General features: G+C 37.4%; 1 protein-coding gene across 2 annotated transcripts in view; it reads left to right on the forward strand.

The window, feature by feature from the left end:
• LOC148946795 (glucose-6-phosphate exchanger SLC37A4-like) overlaps nt 1–19,943 on the forward strand; it is a 237,746-nt gene that overhangs the window by 45,882 nt on the left and 171,921 nt on the right. For both annotated transcript variants that reach the window (XM_089096608.1, XM_089096609.1), the window contains exons 3-4: nt 3,379–3,512; nt 7,696–7,831. In XM_089096608.1, the coding sequence (XP_088952734.1) occupies nt 3,379–3,512; nt 7,696–7,831 (270 nt within the window). The remainder of the gene's footprint in view (nt 1–3,378; nt 3,513–7,695; nt 7,832–19,943) is intronic.

The raw sequence follows: 19,943 nt of genomic DNA on the forward strand, positions 1-19,943 counted from the left end.
ACGGTTCCAAAAAGCAGTAATAGTGTGGCACAGGGATGGGGATCGTTGGAAAATAATAGCAATAGAAAATATTTTCATTGAAAGTGTTCAAACGCTAGAAGACGCTTAAAGTGTTGATGACGGGTGTAGCAGAGTGCCACGGAGCAGTAAGTGTGTTACTGTGGCTTGAATTGCTTGGAGTATCAAGTCCTGGTAATGAAATGCCAAGTTCTGTTGTTTAATGCCTGGTGGATGGTAAGGAGAAGTTTTGCCAAAAAAACTTGATCAATGGATGGAAAGCATAATTTTTAATATGAAAAGTCTAGACATTGTATTAGAAATAAGGATGAAATGTATGAGGGTACCACAGAGCAGTAATAATGCAGCACAGGGCTGGGAATCCTTGGAAAATAATAGTAAGAGAAAATTTATCCATTGAGAGTGTTAAAACGATACAAGGCGCTTAAAATGTTGATGACGGGAGTTGCAGGGTGCCACAGAGCAGTAATAGTGTGGTACTGTGGTATGAATTGCTTGGAGTACCAATTTCTGGTAATGACATGTCAAGTTTCGCTATTCAATGCCACTTCGATGGTAGGAGGGAGGCGTGTCATGTTGCTGTGGCGGGGTTTCCTTTGGATATTATTATGAGACGCTAGGCTCGCGAAAAAACTTGAATCAATGGATTGAGAGCATAATTTTTAACAAGAAATGTCTGAAAATTTCTTGGAAATAATGATGTGATGACAGAGGGTGCCTCAGAGCAGTAATAGTGTGGCACAGGGCTGGGAATCTTCGGAAAATAATAGCAATAGAAAGTATATTAATTGAAGGTGTGTGTTCAAACGCTAGAAGACGCTTATGACAGGTGTCGCAGGGTGCCATGGAGCAGTTAGACTTTGGTATTGTGGCTCGAATTGCTTGGAGTGTCACATTCTAGCAATAAAATGCCGAGTTTTCTCTGTCCAAATAAAAACAGTGTTTATTTTGGATTACAAAATTAATGAGAGAAAATAGTTGAAAATGTCCTAGGGCTGATGAGGGGGATGGCATGCGGATGGTAGGGGGCAGTCAAATAATGTCGCATTGCGTGAATTGCATGGACCATCTCGTTCTACAGCTTAAAAGCTATGGTTGAGACTTTAAAGAAATTTTTCCGTGGAGGAGGGGAGTGAAAATCTAAAATACACTACAAGAAATGGTGCGTTTTCTTTAAAAACCCTTCTAAAAGCTCTTAATATGCTTTAAATTTTTCTCTAATATCAGCCCACACTCTGGAAATGATTGCTAGGGGAGGGGGTAGCCGTTTATTGTCACGATTGTGTGAAATATTCATAGTCTTAGCTCAAAACAACGAAGCATTTTCATTAATAGCTCTTAGAAATACCTCAATATGGTTTAAATGTATCTCTAATATCATTCTTGGATGTCTGAAAATGATTGCTAAGATTATTTTTCTTCAATGCATGGTTTTTATTTGCTTATACTTTATTCTTTATAAGCTTTTTCACGTTTTACTTTATGGTTTGTCGATTTTTTTTAACTGCTTTTTCTTTGTTTTAAAATTGTTGTAAATTTGTTTTTATTAATAGAAATTTTATTTACAAAGTCTGTGTTTTTAAGATTTATTGCTTTGGACGAATCTTAAATACCTAAGCGTTTACACAATTTAAGCATCCCTTCCGTCTTTTATTGCTAAAAAATACATTAAGAACAATCAAGAATATTATATGGCATCACTCCCTAAAAAGCGTTACTTAATGAAGAGGTGTAATTTCTGTAAACAGATATTCTCGGTCTGCATGTCAATTATCACAGGTGCACGAAACATCTCATTCTAGAAAGTTAAACATGGGAATTTCTTTCACACGCAAAAGGTTATTGCTCAAATATATTGACCAGGACAAAATACTGGGAATAGCAGTTTAGTGCTGGCGCTTGAGGCGCTGTTCCATTGGATGGAAATTGACCTTTCGAGTCCTAGCGAGGACCAAGAACTAAAGAAAAAAAAAAAAAAAGAAAAGCTTTGAAAATTTCAGCTAAAAATAAAATCTCAAAAAAGCATTTTGTGACAGCGATGTGCGCGCTGCAATTACGTAAGATGCGCGCTGTCATTATTAAGTAAAATATGTGCTGTCATTACGTAAGATGTGTGGTGTCATTCTTACAAGCAGGGATTCCCCGTGGGTCCTGACGCAAGGTTACACAAGATCGCATCACCCATATTACTAAACACCAGACCATTTAAACAGGGATGTGTCGTTCGAATCATTCCTGATTTGTTCCCTTTAACAAAACACCTGGAAACATGGATATATTGTGGGAATCTTGCCAATAATGAAACAATGTTGGAACACCTGGAAACAGGGGCTGTCATGGGAATCCTGCCAGCTGGAAACAGGGCTGTCATTGGAATCTCGCCAGCCGACCTGTAGAAACAGGTTACCACATTCCACAGGTGCGAGGGGTTAGTAGCTCCGCTAATCTGACTTCCCATGTTAATTCCCTATTATTGGTACTTGATCCCGACCATACTCGAGAAGTTAAATTAATCATATGAGAGTACTGAAACAAGATTGCGTCACTTGGAAACATGGTGTCGCAAAAAGAGGGATGCGCCATTAAACCTTCTTCTTGCCCCTTTAAACCATTAATGGAAAAAAGGAATAGTGGCTACTGGTCCCTTTAAATAGATTGGGCCTACACTACTATTAGCTTCGGCTCAGTGGAAAACTATATTGTAGCTATAAGTCAATAGATATTTAGTCGGTATTTGGCTAGGTTAGGTTACATTTTGCATGCAGCCCCGCTATACATACCCCCCCCCCTAATGTGCAAATATACAGCACAAATTGTATATATCCTTTTTATCTCCCTAGCGTCTTAGTTCTTTCAACCCCATAACTGTTGGTTCAAGTTCTCGGGTGTGTACTGGCTAACAGATAAGTACCTCCACAGAAGATGGTGATAATTCCTGACGGCGTTTTCATAGGCAGTGCAAAAAAAATATACACAAATTTTCAAGGTCATTTATTATTAGTGTGAAAAACACCAGTCAGAAAATAATATGGTTTTGTATGCTAAGCCGAAACTGTCAAATTGCCCTTAGAATTAGGTGATCCAGTTCAATTATCAGTGATTTGGCTTGCTTAGCGATCAAAAAGAGATTTTAATAGAATTTGTTTTTCATTTTTCTCTTCTAACATGGCAAAGTCTGTATAACTCCGGCAGTAAAGAGATATACGTTCCCATATAAAGTGAACGTTAAATACAACTAAAAAAAATACAGTAAGGAAAAAAATTGGTCCTAAGAATTAGCAAGAACTTGCAGGACCTAGTTCTAACCAAATAGGTCGAAAGTTTAATATTGTCGACTAATTTTTAATGATACTATTTCAGGGTTGTTACTCAGTGGTTTGTCGTGCCTTTTGTTTTCCTTTTCTTCAGCGTTGCCGATCTTCGTGTTACTTTGGTTCATGAATGGATTTGCCCAAGGAGCTGGGTGGCCCTCTTGTGCCAAATTGCTGAAAAAGGTATAAAACAAAAACGTCTGATGTTTTTAGTGATTATTGATATTGAGATACTATGTATTCTATTTTGACAAGTATGGCCTATTTCAAGAACATCGTTCCAGGTTTATTTACATGGGAGAAAGAGATAATAATTTTCATAGAGCAAGAGGGCGGGGACTGAAGAAAGAGTGTTTTTACAGCCTGTTTTATACATTTTCTGATCTTTGAACACATTGTGATGATGCGCGCTCCTTCTCCCACCTTCCACGAATTATGACTCTAGTGACAGCACCCAATTCAGAAAGCACTGACTAGTGTCGTAGCGTCGTAGTCAAAGAATGGGTTGCCTAGATTTTTCATTCTGAGCGTTCAATATCACGAACACACGTTAAATTCAATGACATGATGGTATTTCTTTTGTTTTTATCCTCCCTCCCTCCCTCTACTAAAAACACAACTGGAACTTCCCCGAAAGAGAATCGTGACTATGTCTCAGGTATTGACCAAAAGATTATAAAGATAATCAGAGCCTTTTAGGAGCACTTAGTTCAGAGCGATGTGTATTTCATGTGTTATTGTTTCTTTTCAGCCATTTCCTATGGAAGGGGCTGTTGTAGAAACTTACAAGGGGATCCATTTTATTGGAAATTGAAATTTTTGGTTCTCGTTTCAAGAGTCAAAAGTGTTCAAATCAGAAGAGGATGCAGTGTTTTGAAAAACACTGCATTTAAGGGTCAAAGACCTGGAACCGTGCCTATATCACTTAAACCAATGCCACAATAAAACAGACAACTCTTTCATCTGTGTTATGTTAAAAACATACAAAATGATATCATGTTTCATTAGATTAGCTATCTTGACTATTAAAAAGACACTAGGATTTTCAATTTCTAATTTAATGAGCCCTCTCCCAAGTTTCTACGACCACCTCTTCTTTGAAAAGTGAACGGGACAAAACAGAATGAATACATAGAGGTCTCAATAGTTCTTGACTAAGTGCGCCTCAGTAGTGCACTCTGAAAATAATTAGTGTTTTCTTTTTTGGTAAGTTTTTTTTCCCAAAGTACCTGCTCATTGATAACTTCAATTTTAGTATTTACTCTAAAAAATTTTAATAACTACAAAATCTTTACTTTAAATTTGTAGCCAGAGTTTTGTGCTACTGCCATCAAAACAAACCCATTGAGATTTAATCCCATATAAAAATTCTGCATTATTGCATCTTCTATTTGTCAAATTTAAAATTATAGTGAGGTGTACCAATAGGGCCGTTTTTTGGCACTAAGATCTTACATCTAAGATCTTTCTGCAAAAATTATCGTTTTTTAACTCATATTTGTTCTAAGATATTAAAGCTCACTGATGTTAGCAAAAAGTGTGAACACCGTCACTGTTTTGCCATATAGAACAATGATGAGAGAACTTTGATGATATACTCATTATTGTTCTCAGACCGCTGATCAGAGCAGAATGATGAAAGACGTTTGCACAAAAACCACCAAAGATGTAAGATCTTTTTTCAAAGATTTCACTTTTAAGCGTTTTCTGACAAAAGATGTAAGATCTTAGCACATTGATGAGTCAAAAAACGCCCCTAATATTGAGGCTCATTTTTCGTAGGAATTCAGAATTAAGTGTATAACACACTACCAATCGTCAATATCTGTCTCCGTGCACCCGTTAATATGCAAACACGCTTATTCAAGCATATTTAATTTTATCTATTTATTGATAACCCACAAATGAACAGAGATAATGACACTGCGGAGTAATAAAAAAGAAAGGCAAAAACTAACATAACAATATCATAATGAACATATCATACAATATCATAATCAAACCGTATTAACATGTCATACCTGATCAACAATATCATAATTATACCAAACAAACAAACAGTGGGTTTCTTTGTGGTATCTTGTACTTCCGTCAAGCTGTTGCATACCAGCCTATCGGAGTGGCAGTGCTCTTGCCTTAATTTTTACAAACCTGACAGACTTCTATTATACACCGCAGTCCATAGAAACCCTATGAAATATGGAAACCCATAGTAACATGAAGTTTAAATAAGTGATTTGAAAAGAACTGTCAAGTGAGGAAGAATGACCATTTGAAGCTAATTCGAGAATACTACTACTACTAGTAGCAACTCACCGTAGTACCCAGCCAATTGAGGCCAACACAGCTACGCACGCACCGCCTCCATCCCTATCTATTCAAAGCCTCCCTTTTTACACCCGCCCACGAAGTTCCCATTTCCTTTAAATCTTTCTTTATGACGTCCTCCCACCCCAGACGAGGACGTTCTGCTTTCCGTTTAGCCCAAGACGGTTGGCCAAAATCTTAATATTAAAAGTTTATTGCAAAAATATATTTAAGGGAATTTCACGAGAGCCCAAACCCCCACGAAAATTGTGTCGTGTCCAAATTGAAATTGCACCATTGGAGTCGCCATCATTAAAAAACCCAACATAGGGAGTATATGTTGGTGATAAAAAACGCCATCATAAACAGCAAGTACAATCCCTTTGCTGCATGGGAAACACCGATGTCTCTCCTTTTTTTGGATTTTTTAATCCAAAAATTTCGAAAAATTTTACATCTTTTCCCAGAAGAAAGGTCACGGATGCGTGTTTGTTTGCTCTTTCCCCAGGGGGCGGAGAAACAAATGGGATTAGAAGATCGGTAGAGGGCTCATTCGAAAAGAAATGAATAGTTCTAGTTCCCTTTATAATTGACCTAAAAGATTATGCCACGGGATAAGTGGCGTTTTCTCCCATTTTATGGTACCAAGCTATGATTTTGTACAAAAACAGGGGCGTCATTTGGGGGTGGCAAGGGGGGGGGCAGTTGTCCCCAATAATGTGGAGAAAAAAATATTATACATCTCATGCCTTTTGACTATCCAGATATGGACCCTTCTTGCATCTCCAATAAAAATTCTGGAGATTCGCCCCTGTCCAAAAAGGACCAAGTTTCTATCTATTTAAAAATTCTGATATAGCCAACCGACATAAAAAAGAATTATTTACTGAGCTTCCCGATTGTAGAGGAAATAATTCCGCGCGTTCGCGCATTCCTTCGTGAAAAAGCATGTCGGTCATAAAAGATATATATGGATCTTAACTAATTTCGAAAAAAAGGTTCCAAAAAGAAGTGTTTCAAAGGAAAGTAAAGAGCTATATTAAACTGAAGACGAGTAGAGATAAAGTCCTATAATTATTCAAACTCAAAAGAACCAGAAATTACTATCAAACAATAAATGAAATCCAGAACCAACAGAAATTAACATAAGTAAACACATCAAACATAAAGATAACAGGTACTGATATAGATGAATAAATAAATCCTAAAAAGAGTAAAAATTAAATTAAATACTCAACTCAAACATAAAACAAATTAAAAATACTGCACACAGGACTGCATTGGCTACTCTTCCCTCCCTTTCCCCTAACCTTCCAAGCTCTAAAGCCTATTGCGTCATTTGTGCTTGGCAATAACCGTTCATTTTGTACGCACATCCTATTTTTAGGAGTAGATTTGCCACCGTGTAGCAATGTGCCCATTGAAATAGATGGACTATATAAATACCGATCGCTTATCTCAGAATTTCAGCCCTACATACAATATTAGCATGATGATTCTTTTCGGGCTACTATTATTTTTTATGACAAAATAGTAGAAAAAGGCACCTGGCTGTGGCGATCTCGTTTTTTACTCAAAAAGGACATAACGCCTTTAACTTTCATTTCGGATGAGCCACTTTCGATATTTTGCGACCACGAGTGGGATATGTCAGCTCGAGGAAAAAACATGCAACCGTGACTCTTCTGCGGAGAAAATGCGAAACCTCTTATTTTGTAGATAAGGACGTAATACTTCTACTATTAGGCACTTCGAGAAGTTGATTTTCATTGTGTAATTTCATCAATATCACTCTCTTTCTCTCCTTTTTAAGAAATTTACTTTTCCCCTTTTTAAGAGATTATGCGAATTTTCTTATGGTCGTCATTACTGATGGGCAACTTAAGCTTGATAAACTTTAAATGTTTGGATTCAGTATAAAACGCAAATTCTTTATATGTATAAACTGTTGTCAAAGTTATTTTTATGGTCTGGGCTTCCATTGGCAAGGGTTGTTCTTAACTAACTATTCATTACCATGAACGGTTTGAATAATGATATGTTGGGTTTCATTTTTCAGTGGTTTAGCCCTTCCCAGTTTGGAACATTCTGGTCGACCCTTTCTGCGTCTTCCAATTTGTCGGGAGCCTTATCGCCGATGTTGACAGCTTTTATTATTTCTTACACAGACTGGAGGTCTTCAATAGCTTTTTCAGGTAACTCTTCTTGCTTCCTCTTATTTCTTATCTTAAGATGATTAGTGTAAAGTAGCACTTCTCCATGACCAGAGATCACAACGCAATTTGCGCTTTACTGAAAAAGAACAACAACAAAAAAACAAATGACCGTGGATTTTCAGTTTAATTGACATATACTGCTATTTATTCCTTAAAAGTTTTGATATTTTTTTTATTTATGGAAGTTATAGAATTTAAAACATTTTTAATATATTTTGATTTCAGCAAATTACAAACTGTGTTCAGGACTTAAGAAACTATTGGGGTTATTAGTCCTGATCGTTTTATCTATCCCATATTCAGTTTGACACCGCTATGTATATCGACTCATACTCGTCTTGAATTTCATATACCTATCGATAGTGACTAGTGATAATTTCACGCTGGAAAAATGTTTTAACTTTATTTTTGATCATTCTTGGCTTAATGGAGCTCTTTACTATTCTTTGACAATCTTGTTTTGTGGAAAAAAGTTTTTAAAATTAATTTCTGTTTTTATTTTATTGGCATAGTCTTTGTCATTGAAAAAATAATATTTTATATCTTTTCATTTTTTTTTTCTATAAGAATTCATCGTATGGGCATCAGTGGCGTATCCAGGATTTTGTTTTTTGGGGGGGGGCCGTCAGTTTACCTTTTTATAGCAGTCATGTGAGCAAGAAAATTATCTATCACAGTGCAAGATTTCAGGCGGGAGGTAGGGGGGGGGAGGGGTTGCTAGGGAAAGAAATTAAAAGTACACACCTGTCATGAGTATTTCTAGTTGTAGACTTTTTTTTGGTTAAGAATGGATGACAATATTTTGCAAACAAAGTCAGAATTAAAAAAAAAGTTAGAAGCAGTGAGAGTTTCTATTTTGGGCGAGTAGTTGTTTTGGAACTGCCACGAAGCGGCAGAATTTAGAAAATATTAAATAAAGAAGTGCATTATTCCTTATATTTGCCTATGGGATCCTTGTTTTAGAGAATCAAATAAATAGAAAATAATATTATATCAAAGACAATTGCCCAGAATTTGGTTTCGGAGGGGTGGGGCCTCAGTCTACCTATTATAACAGCCATGAAAGCAAGAAATGTATTGATATTAACATTGTTTGCAGAGGATAAAGAATAATTAAAATTTAAAAAACAGAATCAACTGCACTTAGAGAAACGAGCAACGGAAGACGACCTAACCTCTCACAGTAATAGCCGCCGGTCTTTTTTGGCTGCAAATCGATCAAAAACTTGGTCAGCTTCGACCTGGATATCGTGGTTCAGGGTCATGTGAGCTAGTCCGTTCAGACGCTCCTCGCCCGTGGAGCTCTGCAGATAGGTTTTAATTGCTTAAGACAGCTAAAGATCCTCTCAGCAGAAGCGGTAGTCACTGGTAATTTCTGAAAAATCATCGAAAGCCTTCGAATGCATGGGAAAAATCTTGCATTGCATGACGCAAAAGTCGAAGCAACAGTTGATGGTTTCTCAGAATTTCCGAGCCAGTTTTGTTTCCAAAGGACTAACTCACATTCGAGCGCACGTCTACCCCCGTGAAATCCCTTGTAAACAGCAACAGCGTTCACAAATTCATTAATATTTAATGACTCGTTGTTAGCTGGCAAAATCCTTCAGATTTTGAAAGATGCCTCCTGATGGCGCAAAAATCTTTGATCAAGTTCTTCAATAAGTGAAGCAAAGTAAGGTTCGAACGATGACTCGCGATAAAAAAAACCTTGATGGACTCATTATCATTGATGGACGTTCTGCGGATAGACCTTGGAACAGCCGGAGCCACATTTACCTCTTGTGCAAGCTCATAGGCTTTCTGAAAAATTGTTTCAAAATCATTTTGTTTTGCCTGCAGTAAAGTATCAGAACATAGTTTAATATGCCGACAGCCCTCAACTAAGGCTAAATCTTCGGCTTGCTGTGCCTTAGAGACAGAGAGCATTGTGGCACTTACAAACTCTAGCTTAGCCAACATGAACATAAAACTAAATTCGGTTGCTGCTGAAACCAATGCATTCGCTTTTGAAATAACTTCCGTATCGCACTGTATGCTACCAACTATTTCCTCAAGTACGGAAATAATTGCACAATACAAAGATATAAAAACTAAAATGCAATCGTGACGCTCCACCCATCTCATTTCGCACAACTTCACAAGCTTTCTCACGGGACTATCAGGACGAACAACAGCAACCGCTTCTACAAACATATTCATTCTTTTTGGTGAAGATGATAAAAATGATTTAATCTGCTGTATAGTAGCAAAGGTTGACCTAACAAGTCCTACCCTACTAGTTTTACATAAAGCCAAATTTAAGCTGTGCAATGCACAGTGGGTGTAGATCATATGCGGAAATTTTTTCCTGATTTCTGCCTGTGCACCAGAATAGCAGCCTGACATGTTGCTGGCCCCATCAAAACTAACCCCCACAAATTTCTCCATTTTTAAGGCGAACGCAACGAAGAGAAAACTGTAAAGCAACAGTCAGAAAAACTGTTACTACCGAGTTATTAGTAAAAAGCGCTAAGTAAAGCAACCAACTAAAAAAAAATAACTAGTTTCTCAGATATTTATTGTCCGATTTCACACCGACCTCTGCATCGGTTTGTGGAGACTCACGTAGTCCTACTCGTCGGCCCCGGACCATCACCCGTTTTAATCGGTCACTACTCAGCTTCTCAGAGCTTTCCCTCAGAAGCCACAACAGCGTGGATTTTTTTATTGGTGTTATGAAGCCGTCAGAAGTATTGACAAGACAAAACCTAGAATTCTTCATGTTCGTCACAGGCTCACTAACCCAGTTTTTCTCAACTTGGTGTTTCACACAGTGAGCAATCACTGGCAAATCTTCAAAGATGCCGTCACTTTCCGAGCCCGATTCAGTGTCAGTCGCGGAAGCCTTTTCCTGCTTATCGGACAGAGTATTTTCCTCTGAGTCATTGTCTGAGTCACTGTCGTGAAGTACAGAAAGACGAACATTAGGTACTTGGTGACCGAAAGCAGAAAGTACGTCGTCGGGTATCAAGGCTTTCTTTATTCGCTGGTTTCCAATACGAGCTCGCCCTAGATCGAGCTTGATTTCATCGTCTTCAGGCAAAGAAAAATTGGAACTGACAGACAGAACACTAGTGGATCTAACTCGCATGGCCTTGAGCAAGGAAAACTGTTCAATAGAATAATGAGCTTCAAAATCCGTTATACTTTCATTTCGACGAATTCGATGTAGAAGTTGGAGGAACGAAAAGTTTATTACAGTACTGTACGTGCTGGTTTGAGACCGCATCTTCCTAAAAAAAAATCTTCACATGGTTGGCTATTCATGTCGGAGAGTTTGAAAAGACGTTCGAGCCCAATCCGTTTGAATCGACGAATGAGAAGCACTAGGGAATGCATATTTATCTCTAGGCAATGGTAAAGGTTTGTGGTAATAAAATTCTCGTTCAAAGCATAATGTCCACTTATTAGAACCCAGGATATCCAATGTCGAACGCAGTAAACAACATGACAAGTAACAAGTAAAGATAACCTCTCAAGAGGAGAAAGTTTGACGTCGTAAAAAACGCGCCATACGCTTTCCATAAGCCAAAGATAAAACTGTGTTCCTTCGCTTCCAGTAACACGCTGCTTCAGGTGTGCCGGAGGCACGGAGGCAGAGCAGGAGGCACGAGGGAAGGGACACCTGCGGCGGTCAGTTATTAGCCCCTCGGTTGGAGCATCATGTAGTGTGACCTTAACATTAAAGTACCAAGAAAATGCTCTCTACCCGACTGTTCCAAGGCTTCAAAGATTGCCCTTGAATCGTTAAATTACTCATTTTATTACTTATCTCGCTGTTCCTGGGCAAACATCAATTTTGGCACTTAAATCATAATCGGAACATTTTTTCTCCTGATTGTACTAACGGTCGCAAAAACTCGTTTTCCTCGTAAAACTCGTAAAAACTGAAAACAATTAACTTTTGTTAATTAAATTTTTTGCGTACATGACTTGTTTGGTAGGTCAAAGTTTGCCCACACCCCCCTCAAAAGTATTAAATTTTAGATACACGGCTAAAAATTCTGGAACGGCTCTTAATGATCAATTCACACGGTAAAATTACCGTTTTTGCAAGATTCTATTTTTTGTTTCTGAAAATACGGGAATATGAAGGTATTCCGACATTAGCTATGCTCATAGTTACACGATAAATATAAAATAAAATGAATGAAGTAGTAATAATCCCATTTTGGGCTCTAGAAAAAGATTAATTTTCAAAAAAGTTTGATCCCACCCAAATAATGATCATTTTCATTGTTTCCTTTCATTGATCATAGCTAAGAAAAATTCTTACGAGAAGATTTCCAAATTTAGATTTGGTCGTCTTCAATCTAAATTGGGAATTGCATTTAATTACAAGTGACACATGCATGCTTCCAAACCCACTAAATACAAACTATTGTCAGAATATTAGTAAACTCCATACCGTCATTGCTGGTTTTTGCAAGCTTTAAGAAATGCTTAATGCTGGGCTGGTGTCGCTTCATTTTCTTTCTTTCCTCTAACGCGACCTTTCCGTTTAAATGCTTATCTTACACTGGAATTATACCACCGTTTGAATGAACTATCGCCTCTTAGTCTGATTCCTTATTGCAAGTCCTTCATTGCAGAGAAGCTAGTGCTTATAGCTACGGGGGTTAAATAGTGAGACAAATTTCTTGACATCTTGTTTGATTACAGGAGGCGATTGCACGTTTTATGATAAAATAATGATATAAGCTTGCCGGAGAAATGGATAGCCATTTAACAAGAAATGAAAAAAGGAACGGGTGTTGCAAATAACTTAAAAGCGTGAATATTTCGGAACTTACTATATTGGCACTTAAAAAAAAGAAGAAACGAAATTTCGGGGGGGCTCGGGCCCCTCTGCCCCCCCCCCCTGGATACGGTACTGATATATATATATATATATATATATATATATATATATATATATATATATATATATATATATATATATATATATATATATATATATATATATATATATATATATATATATATATATATATATACATATATATACATATATATACATATATATATATGTTGTATTCTCATGTAAGTAGAAAGGGGTCAGGAGGTCCGATCCCTCACCCCTGCTGCCATCTACAATTTAGTTTAACGTTGACAGTACATAATTTATGGTTTTTCTCACTGAGAATGAAAAAACAGGATTTTTCTCACTTTTATGGATGTTTCTTGGACGGTTATGAGTGTCGGTCAATTTATTTGTTGTTTTTCATGGATGTCAACAGCAATTTATGTCTGTTTTATGTTTTTTGTCGCTGAGAATGAAAAAACAGGATTTTTCTCACTTTGTATTTTCAAGGAGAAGTGTCTCCGGGTGAAGTTTATTAATGTCTTTGGTGTTCGTCCAGGAGAATTGTTTCCGGGCGAAGTTTATTAATGTCTGACGGATGATGTCAAGGTTGATTGATTTGTTGGTGTTCATCCAGGAGAATTATCTCCGAGCGAATGTTTTGATCTTAGAGATGAAGAGATTAACGCGGGAAAGGGTTTCCTAGGAATTTCAAATGTGACAGCGCAGGGATGTCAAAACAAAAGGAACACGCAGAAATTACGTTTAGAGATTATTTGGGCGAAACCGTTTTGAGACATTTTAGAAGATGATTTAAGCGAAACCGTTTGAGGCATTTTAGAAGATGATTTTAGAAGATGATTTAGAAGAGGATTTGAGGTTGAAACTCTATGGTCGTTATAATACACAAGTTCTATTTGAACAGTGTTGTGAGGTCCTGTAACCCAACCCCAAAGGACCCTGATCCCCCAACCCCAACCCCGAAGGAAGCCCCCGGCCCCCAAACCCCACAGTACTGATTTTTCATTTGTTTTCTAAAACTCGGATAAGTTTACGTTCAAAAAAGCTATATTAGTTCCATTTTAATGGAAATGGCTTATTTTTGATCCAAAGCTATGTTTATTCTAACCAAAGATTCACATTTGAACCACCGAAGTATACTTTTTATAATTTTCTTACAGAAACTAGCATTTACGATCAAAGAACGGTATATTAGTTCAATTTGTACTGGAATGGCTTATTATCAATTCAAAACAATTTTTTTTTCAAACCAAAGATTCACATTTGAACCAGAGAAAAATACTTTCTATAATTTTCTTACAAAAACTAAAGTTTACGTTCAAAAAAGCTATATTAGTTCCATTTTAACGGAAATGGTTTATTTTCGATCCAAAGCTATGTTTATTCTAACCAAAGATTCACATTTGAACCGGTGAAATAAACTTTCTATAATTTTCTTACAAAAACTAGAGTTTACGGTACACACATTTACACACATGTACACACATGTATGTGCAAAAAGTCGTAAAGTAAAGTTATAGGGAAAAGGATGGGTACTTCAACTTGTAAAATGGGTTTCGGAGGGATATTAAGAAAAGAACTTGTTCTGAAATGCCCTTTTGAAAAGTACTGCTTGGTGTTGGGGCATTCAAAAAGCTGTAAAGTAAAGTTGTGGGTGAAAAGGATGGGTACTTCAACTTGTAAAATGGGTTTAGGAATGATATTAAGAAAAGAACTTGTTCTGAAAAGATATAATAAAGCCTTTTGAAATGTGGGGGCCCTTCTGTGTCTCGCGTGCACAAAAAAGTATTAAAAATGGGGAGGGGGCTCTTTGGGGGCCCGGGAGGGCTTTGGGGGTCCGGGGGGCCCTTGGGGGGCCGGGTGGTCCTTTGGGAGCCCGGGGGACCTTTGGGGGCCGGGGGCTTCCTTCGGAGTTGGGGTAGGGGGATCGGAGCCCTTTGGGGCTGGGGTAGAGGACCTCACAACACTGTTCAAATAGAACTTGTGTATTATAACGACCACAGAGTTTCACCCTCAAATCCTCTTCTAAATCATCTTCTAAAATCCTCTTCTAAAATGTCTCAAACGGTTTCGCTTAAATCATCTTCTAAAATGTCTCAAAATGGTTTCGCCCAAATAATCTCTAAACGTAATTTCTGCATGTTCCTTTTGTTTTGACATCCCTGCGCTGTCACATTTGAAATTCCTAAGAAACCCTTTCCCGCGTTAATCTCTTCATCTCTAAGATCAAAACATTCGCCCGGAGATAATTCTCCTGGATGAACACCAACAAATCAATCAACCTTGAAATCATCTGTCAGACATTAATAAACTTTACCCCGAAACCATTCACCTGAACGAACACCATAGACATTAATAAATTTCACCTGCAGATAATTCTCCTTGAAAATACATCAAAGTGAGAAAAATTCTGTTTTTCATTCTCTGTGACAAAAACCATTTAACAGACATAAATTGCTATTGACATCCATGAAAAACAACAAATAAATTGACCAACACTCATAACCATCCAAGAAACATCCATAAAAGTGAGAAAAATTCTATTTTTTCATTCTCAGTGAGAAAAACCATAAATTATGTACTGTCAACGTTAAACTAAATTGTAGATGGCAGCAGGGGTGAGGGATCGGACCTCCTGACCCCTTTCTACTCATGTAACCTTTAGCATAGCTGTTTGTGTCTCACAGTATTTCTTTCTAGAGATCTGTTGGGTTACGACTGATCTAATAATTTAATATTTTAAAAATGTGAAAGGAGTTCTTTAACATCTTCATTGGGGTCTAAAAAATACATTTGACCTCCTTTAAAAGTTTCAATGATATTTCTAGATATTATAGTGTTGCTGCCTATGATATTGCTTATATGCTCTTTTAAAAACCTGCATGCACACAGTTTTTCCTTTAATTGAAACTCCTAAACGTTCCCTAAAAGTTTAACCTTAATATCTGTAGCGTCATTTGTTACATTAACTGTAGTGGTAGTATTAAAAGTATACATATAGTGCCTTCTGGCTAGTTCAAAATCCCCCCAACTTACCCTTAAAGGTCTAACTTAATAATGTAAGTTGTTCTTCAGATATTACTTTGTCACCTTTTTGAAAGCCCACATGCTCATAATTTTTTTAAGTAGTTCAAGATCTGACTAAATATTCCTTAAAAACTTCACCTTTATACAATTAGCTTGCGCAGTAGCAATAGTTTTAGCAGCAGTAGTAGCAGTATGCCGATAGGACCTTCGGTTTCTTCAAAATCCCCTTCAACACACGGTGACAGTTTCAGCTTAATATATACCATTAACAATTCCTGAAGCATTTCTGACGCGTCCGCTTGACAACCTGTGTGGGAATAGTGAGTCTCGATTTAGTTCCACGCAGTTTCTATATGCCCCAAATTTATCGCCTTAATATCCTCAGTTTTAATAGCAGTAGTAGTAGTAGTAGCTGTGGAATGTATTGTAGTAGCCTAAGCTTTAGCGGCAGTAGCAGTAGCATTAGGATGCAAATATTTTCTATTGAGCAACATCCCTCACAACAAGCTCTGTTAGTTTTAACTTCACACACCAAACTGTTCCTAAGATATTGCTGTTACGCCCTTTTGACAACCTGCATACAGAGGGCATGTTCTGATTCAGTTCATCTTCCCCCCAGACTTTCTTGAAAATTACACCTTCATACCCTTAGGCATAGCTGTCACAGTATTAGTATTGGTATTACTAGTAGCAGTATTAATTGTAATAGTGGTAGTACTAGTAGCAGCAGCAATATTAACGCATTACCTTTTGGTCAGTTGTACATCCCTCTCATCAAGTCCTGGAAGTTTCAACTAAATGCAAATAGCCAATGCTATGACATGCTAATATGTCCCTTTGATAACCTGTATGTTTATATACTTCTTGAAACATTCATCTCAATGATGTTAGCAGTATAGTCCTTCTAATGAATTCCGAGCCTTTACGGTCCTTCCGGTTTTTCTGGTAGGTAAACAGGTCATTACACCTTTGACGAGAGGAACGAGTATAACTTGATTGGTGATTAGGATTTGAATAAAAGGAAACAGTTTTTTTTCTTGTTTAGCATTTGCAAAAAAGGGGTAATTAGTGAGTGGAAAATTTTTTAATGCATTTACAATCGGAGATGTTTGATTAACCTTTGCAAAAAAAAGGGGTAAGGGGATTTGTGAATTGGAGGAGATGCCATGATTATGTACTGTATAATACACAAGTGATGTTTTGGAGCGTATTGTCAATTTAACGAGCAAATGACTGAAAAGTGTTTTGAGGGAGATGGGTTGCATGGGGGGTTGAGTTGCATGAGAGTTCAGTTAAAGGGGGTACAGTTAAACGGGGGTTTCGGTTATACAGGGGTTCAGTTACAAGGGGGTTCAGTTGCACGGGGGTTGAGTTAAATGTGGATTGAGTTCCACGAGAGTACGAGAAAATGACTGAAAAGTGTTTTGAGGGAGATGGGTTGCATGGAGGATTTAGTTGCATGAGAGTTCAGTTAAAGGGGAGATACAGTTACACGGAGGTTTAGTTAAATGGGGTCGAGTTGCATGGGGGTTCAGTTGCATGGAGTTCAGTTGTACAGGGTTTTGGTTATACAGGGGTTCACTTACATGGAGCGATTCAGTTGAACGAGGGGGGGGGGGATTTGCGATTTTGAGGATATGGGATGATATTGTAATGTATAATACACAAGTGATGTTTTGGAGCGTATTGTCAATTTAACGAGAAATGACTGAAAAGTGTTTTGAGGGAGATGGGTTGCATGGAGGGTTGAGTTGCATGAGAGTTCAGTTAAAGGGGGGTACAGTTACACGGAGGTTTAGTTAAATGGGGTCGAGTTGCATGGGGGTTCAGTAGCACGAGGGTTCAGTTGCATGGGGGGGGTTCAGAAGCTTGGGATTCACTCACATGGGAGGGGGAGGGTTACCTGATTCTTTTATTCTAACTTAACTTGTACGATTAGGACTTCATTCCATTGGCTAAATCAGTTTATTCATCTATAATGGTGAAAGTATTGTCAATTTAACAAGAAATGGCTGAAAAGTGTTTTGAGGGAGATGGGTTGCATGGAGGATTGAGTTGCACGAGAGTTCAGTTAAAGGGGAGTATAGTTACACGGTGGTTTAGTTAAATGGGGTCGAGTTGCATGAGAGTTCAGTAGCACGAGCGTTCAGTTGCATGGGGGGGGGGGGGGTTCAGAAGCTTGGGATTCAGTTACATGGGAGGGACAGTGGTACCTGATTCTTTTATTCTAACTTAACTTGTAGGAATAGGACTTCATTCCATTGGCTAAATCAGTTTATTCATCTATAATGGTGAACAAAAAGACTATTAATTCTCCGTATTCTTCTTCTTCTTCTGATCATGCGCCCATGCCCCCCATGCATCCTTCTCACTCGGGATCAATCGAAGTCTTAATATCCGATAGAAGTTGCATATTCCACTCATTCTCCACACCTCGTAATATCCGTAGGTTTTTTTTTTTTTTTTTTTAGTTGTTTTAATTTTTTCTTTATTTTTGGTGTTTATATGAATTCTTAAAACGGGATGGTCGTTTAAATTTCTTAATGACTAAAGATTTTTTTTAACAAGAAATGACTGAAAAGTGTTTTGGGGGGAGATGGGTTGATTTTTATGTTAAATAAGTAGTTTTCGTATCTTTTAAAAGAGCTTTAAGGGATTTGAGAGACTCAGTTGCCTGATTCCGTGTCCACAACTCCAAAGGGTTCCGATTAGCAATTTTGTTCAGCATGGTCGAAAAATACAATAAATGTTTCTTTGAGGATGACTTAATCCCCCACAGTCCCCGGGTGAAGTTATGCAAGCTGCAACTTATGAACTTGGCCCAATGTTTACATAAAGTATTGGTTATTGGAGTATACAGAAGTTTTAAGGGGGAATTTTGTCTGGTAGTTGGGGGTGGGAGGGTCGGGGGTTACGTGGGAGGATCTTTCCATGGAGGAATTTTTCATTGGAGAAGGGATATCACTGTGAAGGTAGCGTCGGATTTCCGAGCAATATTTAAAAAAAGCGATCAGAAATTAAATAATAAAAAAAAAACAAATTTCAACTGAAAGTAAGGAGCAACATCAGAATTTTGATGTTAGAGCCGTAAGCATATTTTGTCATTTTAAGATACGTACAAAAAAAGAAAGTTGAATATTTTCGAAGTTTAAAAAAAAGTTTTTATGGAAAAAGCCTGGAAGTATTTTTTTACGGTTACATGCGCGGGGGGTGGAGAGTATAAAACGTTACTTTGAGATTTCATATTGAATTCTATGACCTTTCTAATATTCTCAATACTCAAAGGTTCAAATGCAAGAGCTTATTGATTTTCTTTAATTTATACAAAAATATCTAATCTATCGTGATGAAAGCCACAAAGCAAAGTATATTTATTACACGTTCTACACTTATATGTTGATTCGTATCTTCGTGTATCTCGCCATATCGAAAACCAGTCCCGCTGTTTACACCAATAGCATCTATCGTCCCTGACTATATCGTCAGGGTTATGGGGATAGTACAATCCTCCTTCGGGCTTCATTACCGAGCTCTGAAAGTAAAAATATATTAAATTATTAAGAAGCCTATTTCCTTCATATGAATACTTTTCATTTTAAACTTAAAATACGCTAAATTCTTGATTTTCATTCTAACTTATTTTCTTTAAAAATTTGAAAAAAAAAGCCAACTTCACAATAAAGAGTAACGAGTTAAGGATGAGACAGACTTTTGATCGTTTACATAATTAAATAAATAAAAACACTGAATCGGACGGTATGATTTTGATTAAAGTTCTATGACTTTTAGGGTGAGTTTCCTCCTTTATTCAAAAATAATGCAAATCTTCTCAGGCGCATAACTTTTGATTGGTAAAACTAAAATTTAATGAGTTGAAATCACTTATATATTTGAAATCGGCATAAAAATATGATTCTATTGATGTATCCATGGATATCAAAATTCCAGTTTTTAGAGTTTCGGTTACTACTGAACCGTGTCGCTCCTTACTTACAGTTCCTTACCACGAACTGTTTTGAAAAAATATTAGTGTTGTTCCTTTCTTTCAGTTAAAAAAATAAAAAAAACAAAGAGTTATGGTTACTTTCGGACGACTTGCACTTTACAGGCTTGGAACATTTGGTGGGTAGATATTACACCCCTGCGGCACATCCTGCGGCGCTTTCCTGGCCCACGGCGCATCCCGGCGGCGCTTCTCTG

The sequence above is a fragment of the Artemia sp. Qi Xiang Cuo genome, chromosome 11, assembly GCF_049724085.1.
Source record: "Artemia sp. Qi Xiang Cuo chromosome 11, ASM4972408v1, whole genome shotgun sequence".
In the NCBI taxonomy this organism is placed as follows: Eukaryota; Metazoa; Arthropoda; class Branchiopoda; order Anostraca; family Artemiidae; genus Artemia; species Artemia sp. Qi Xiang Cuo.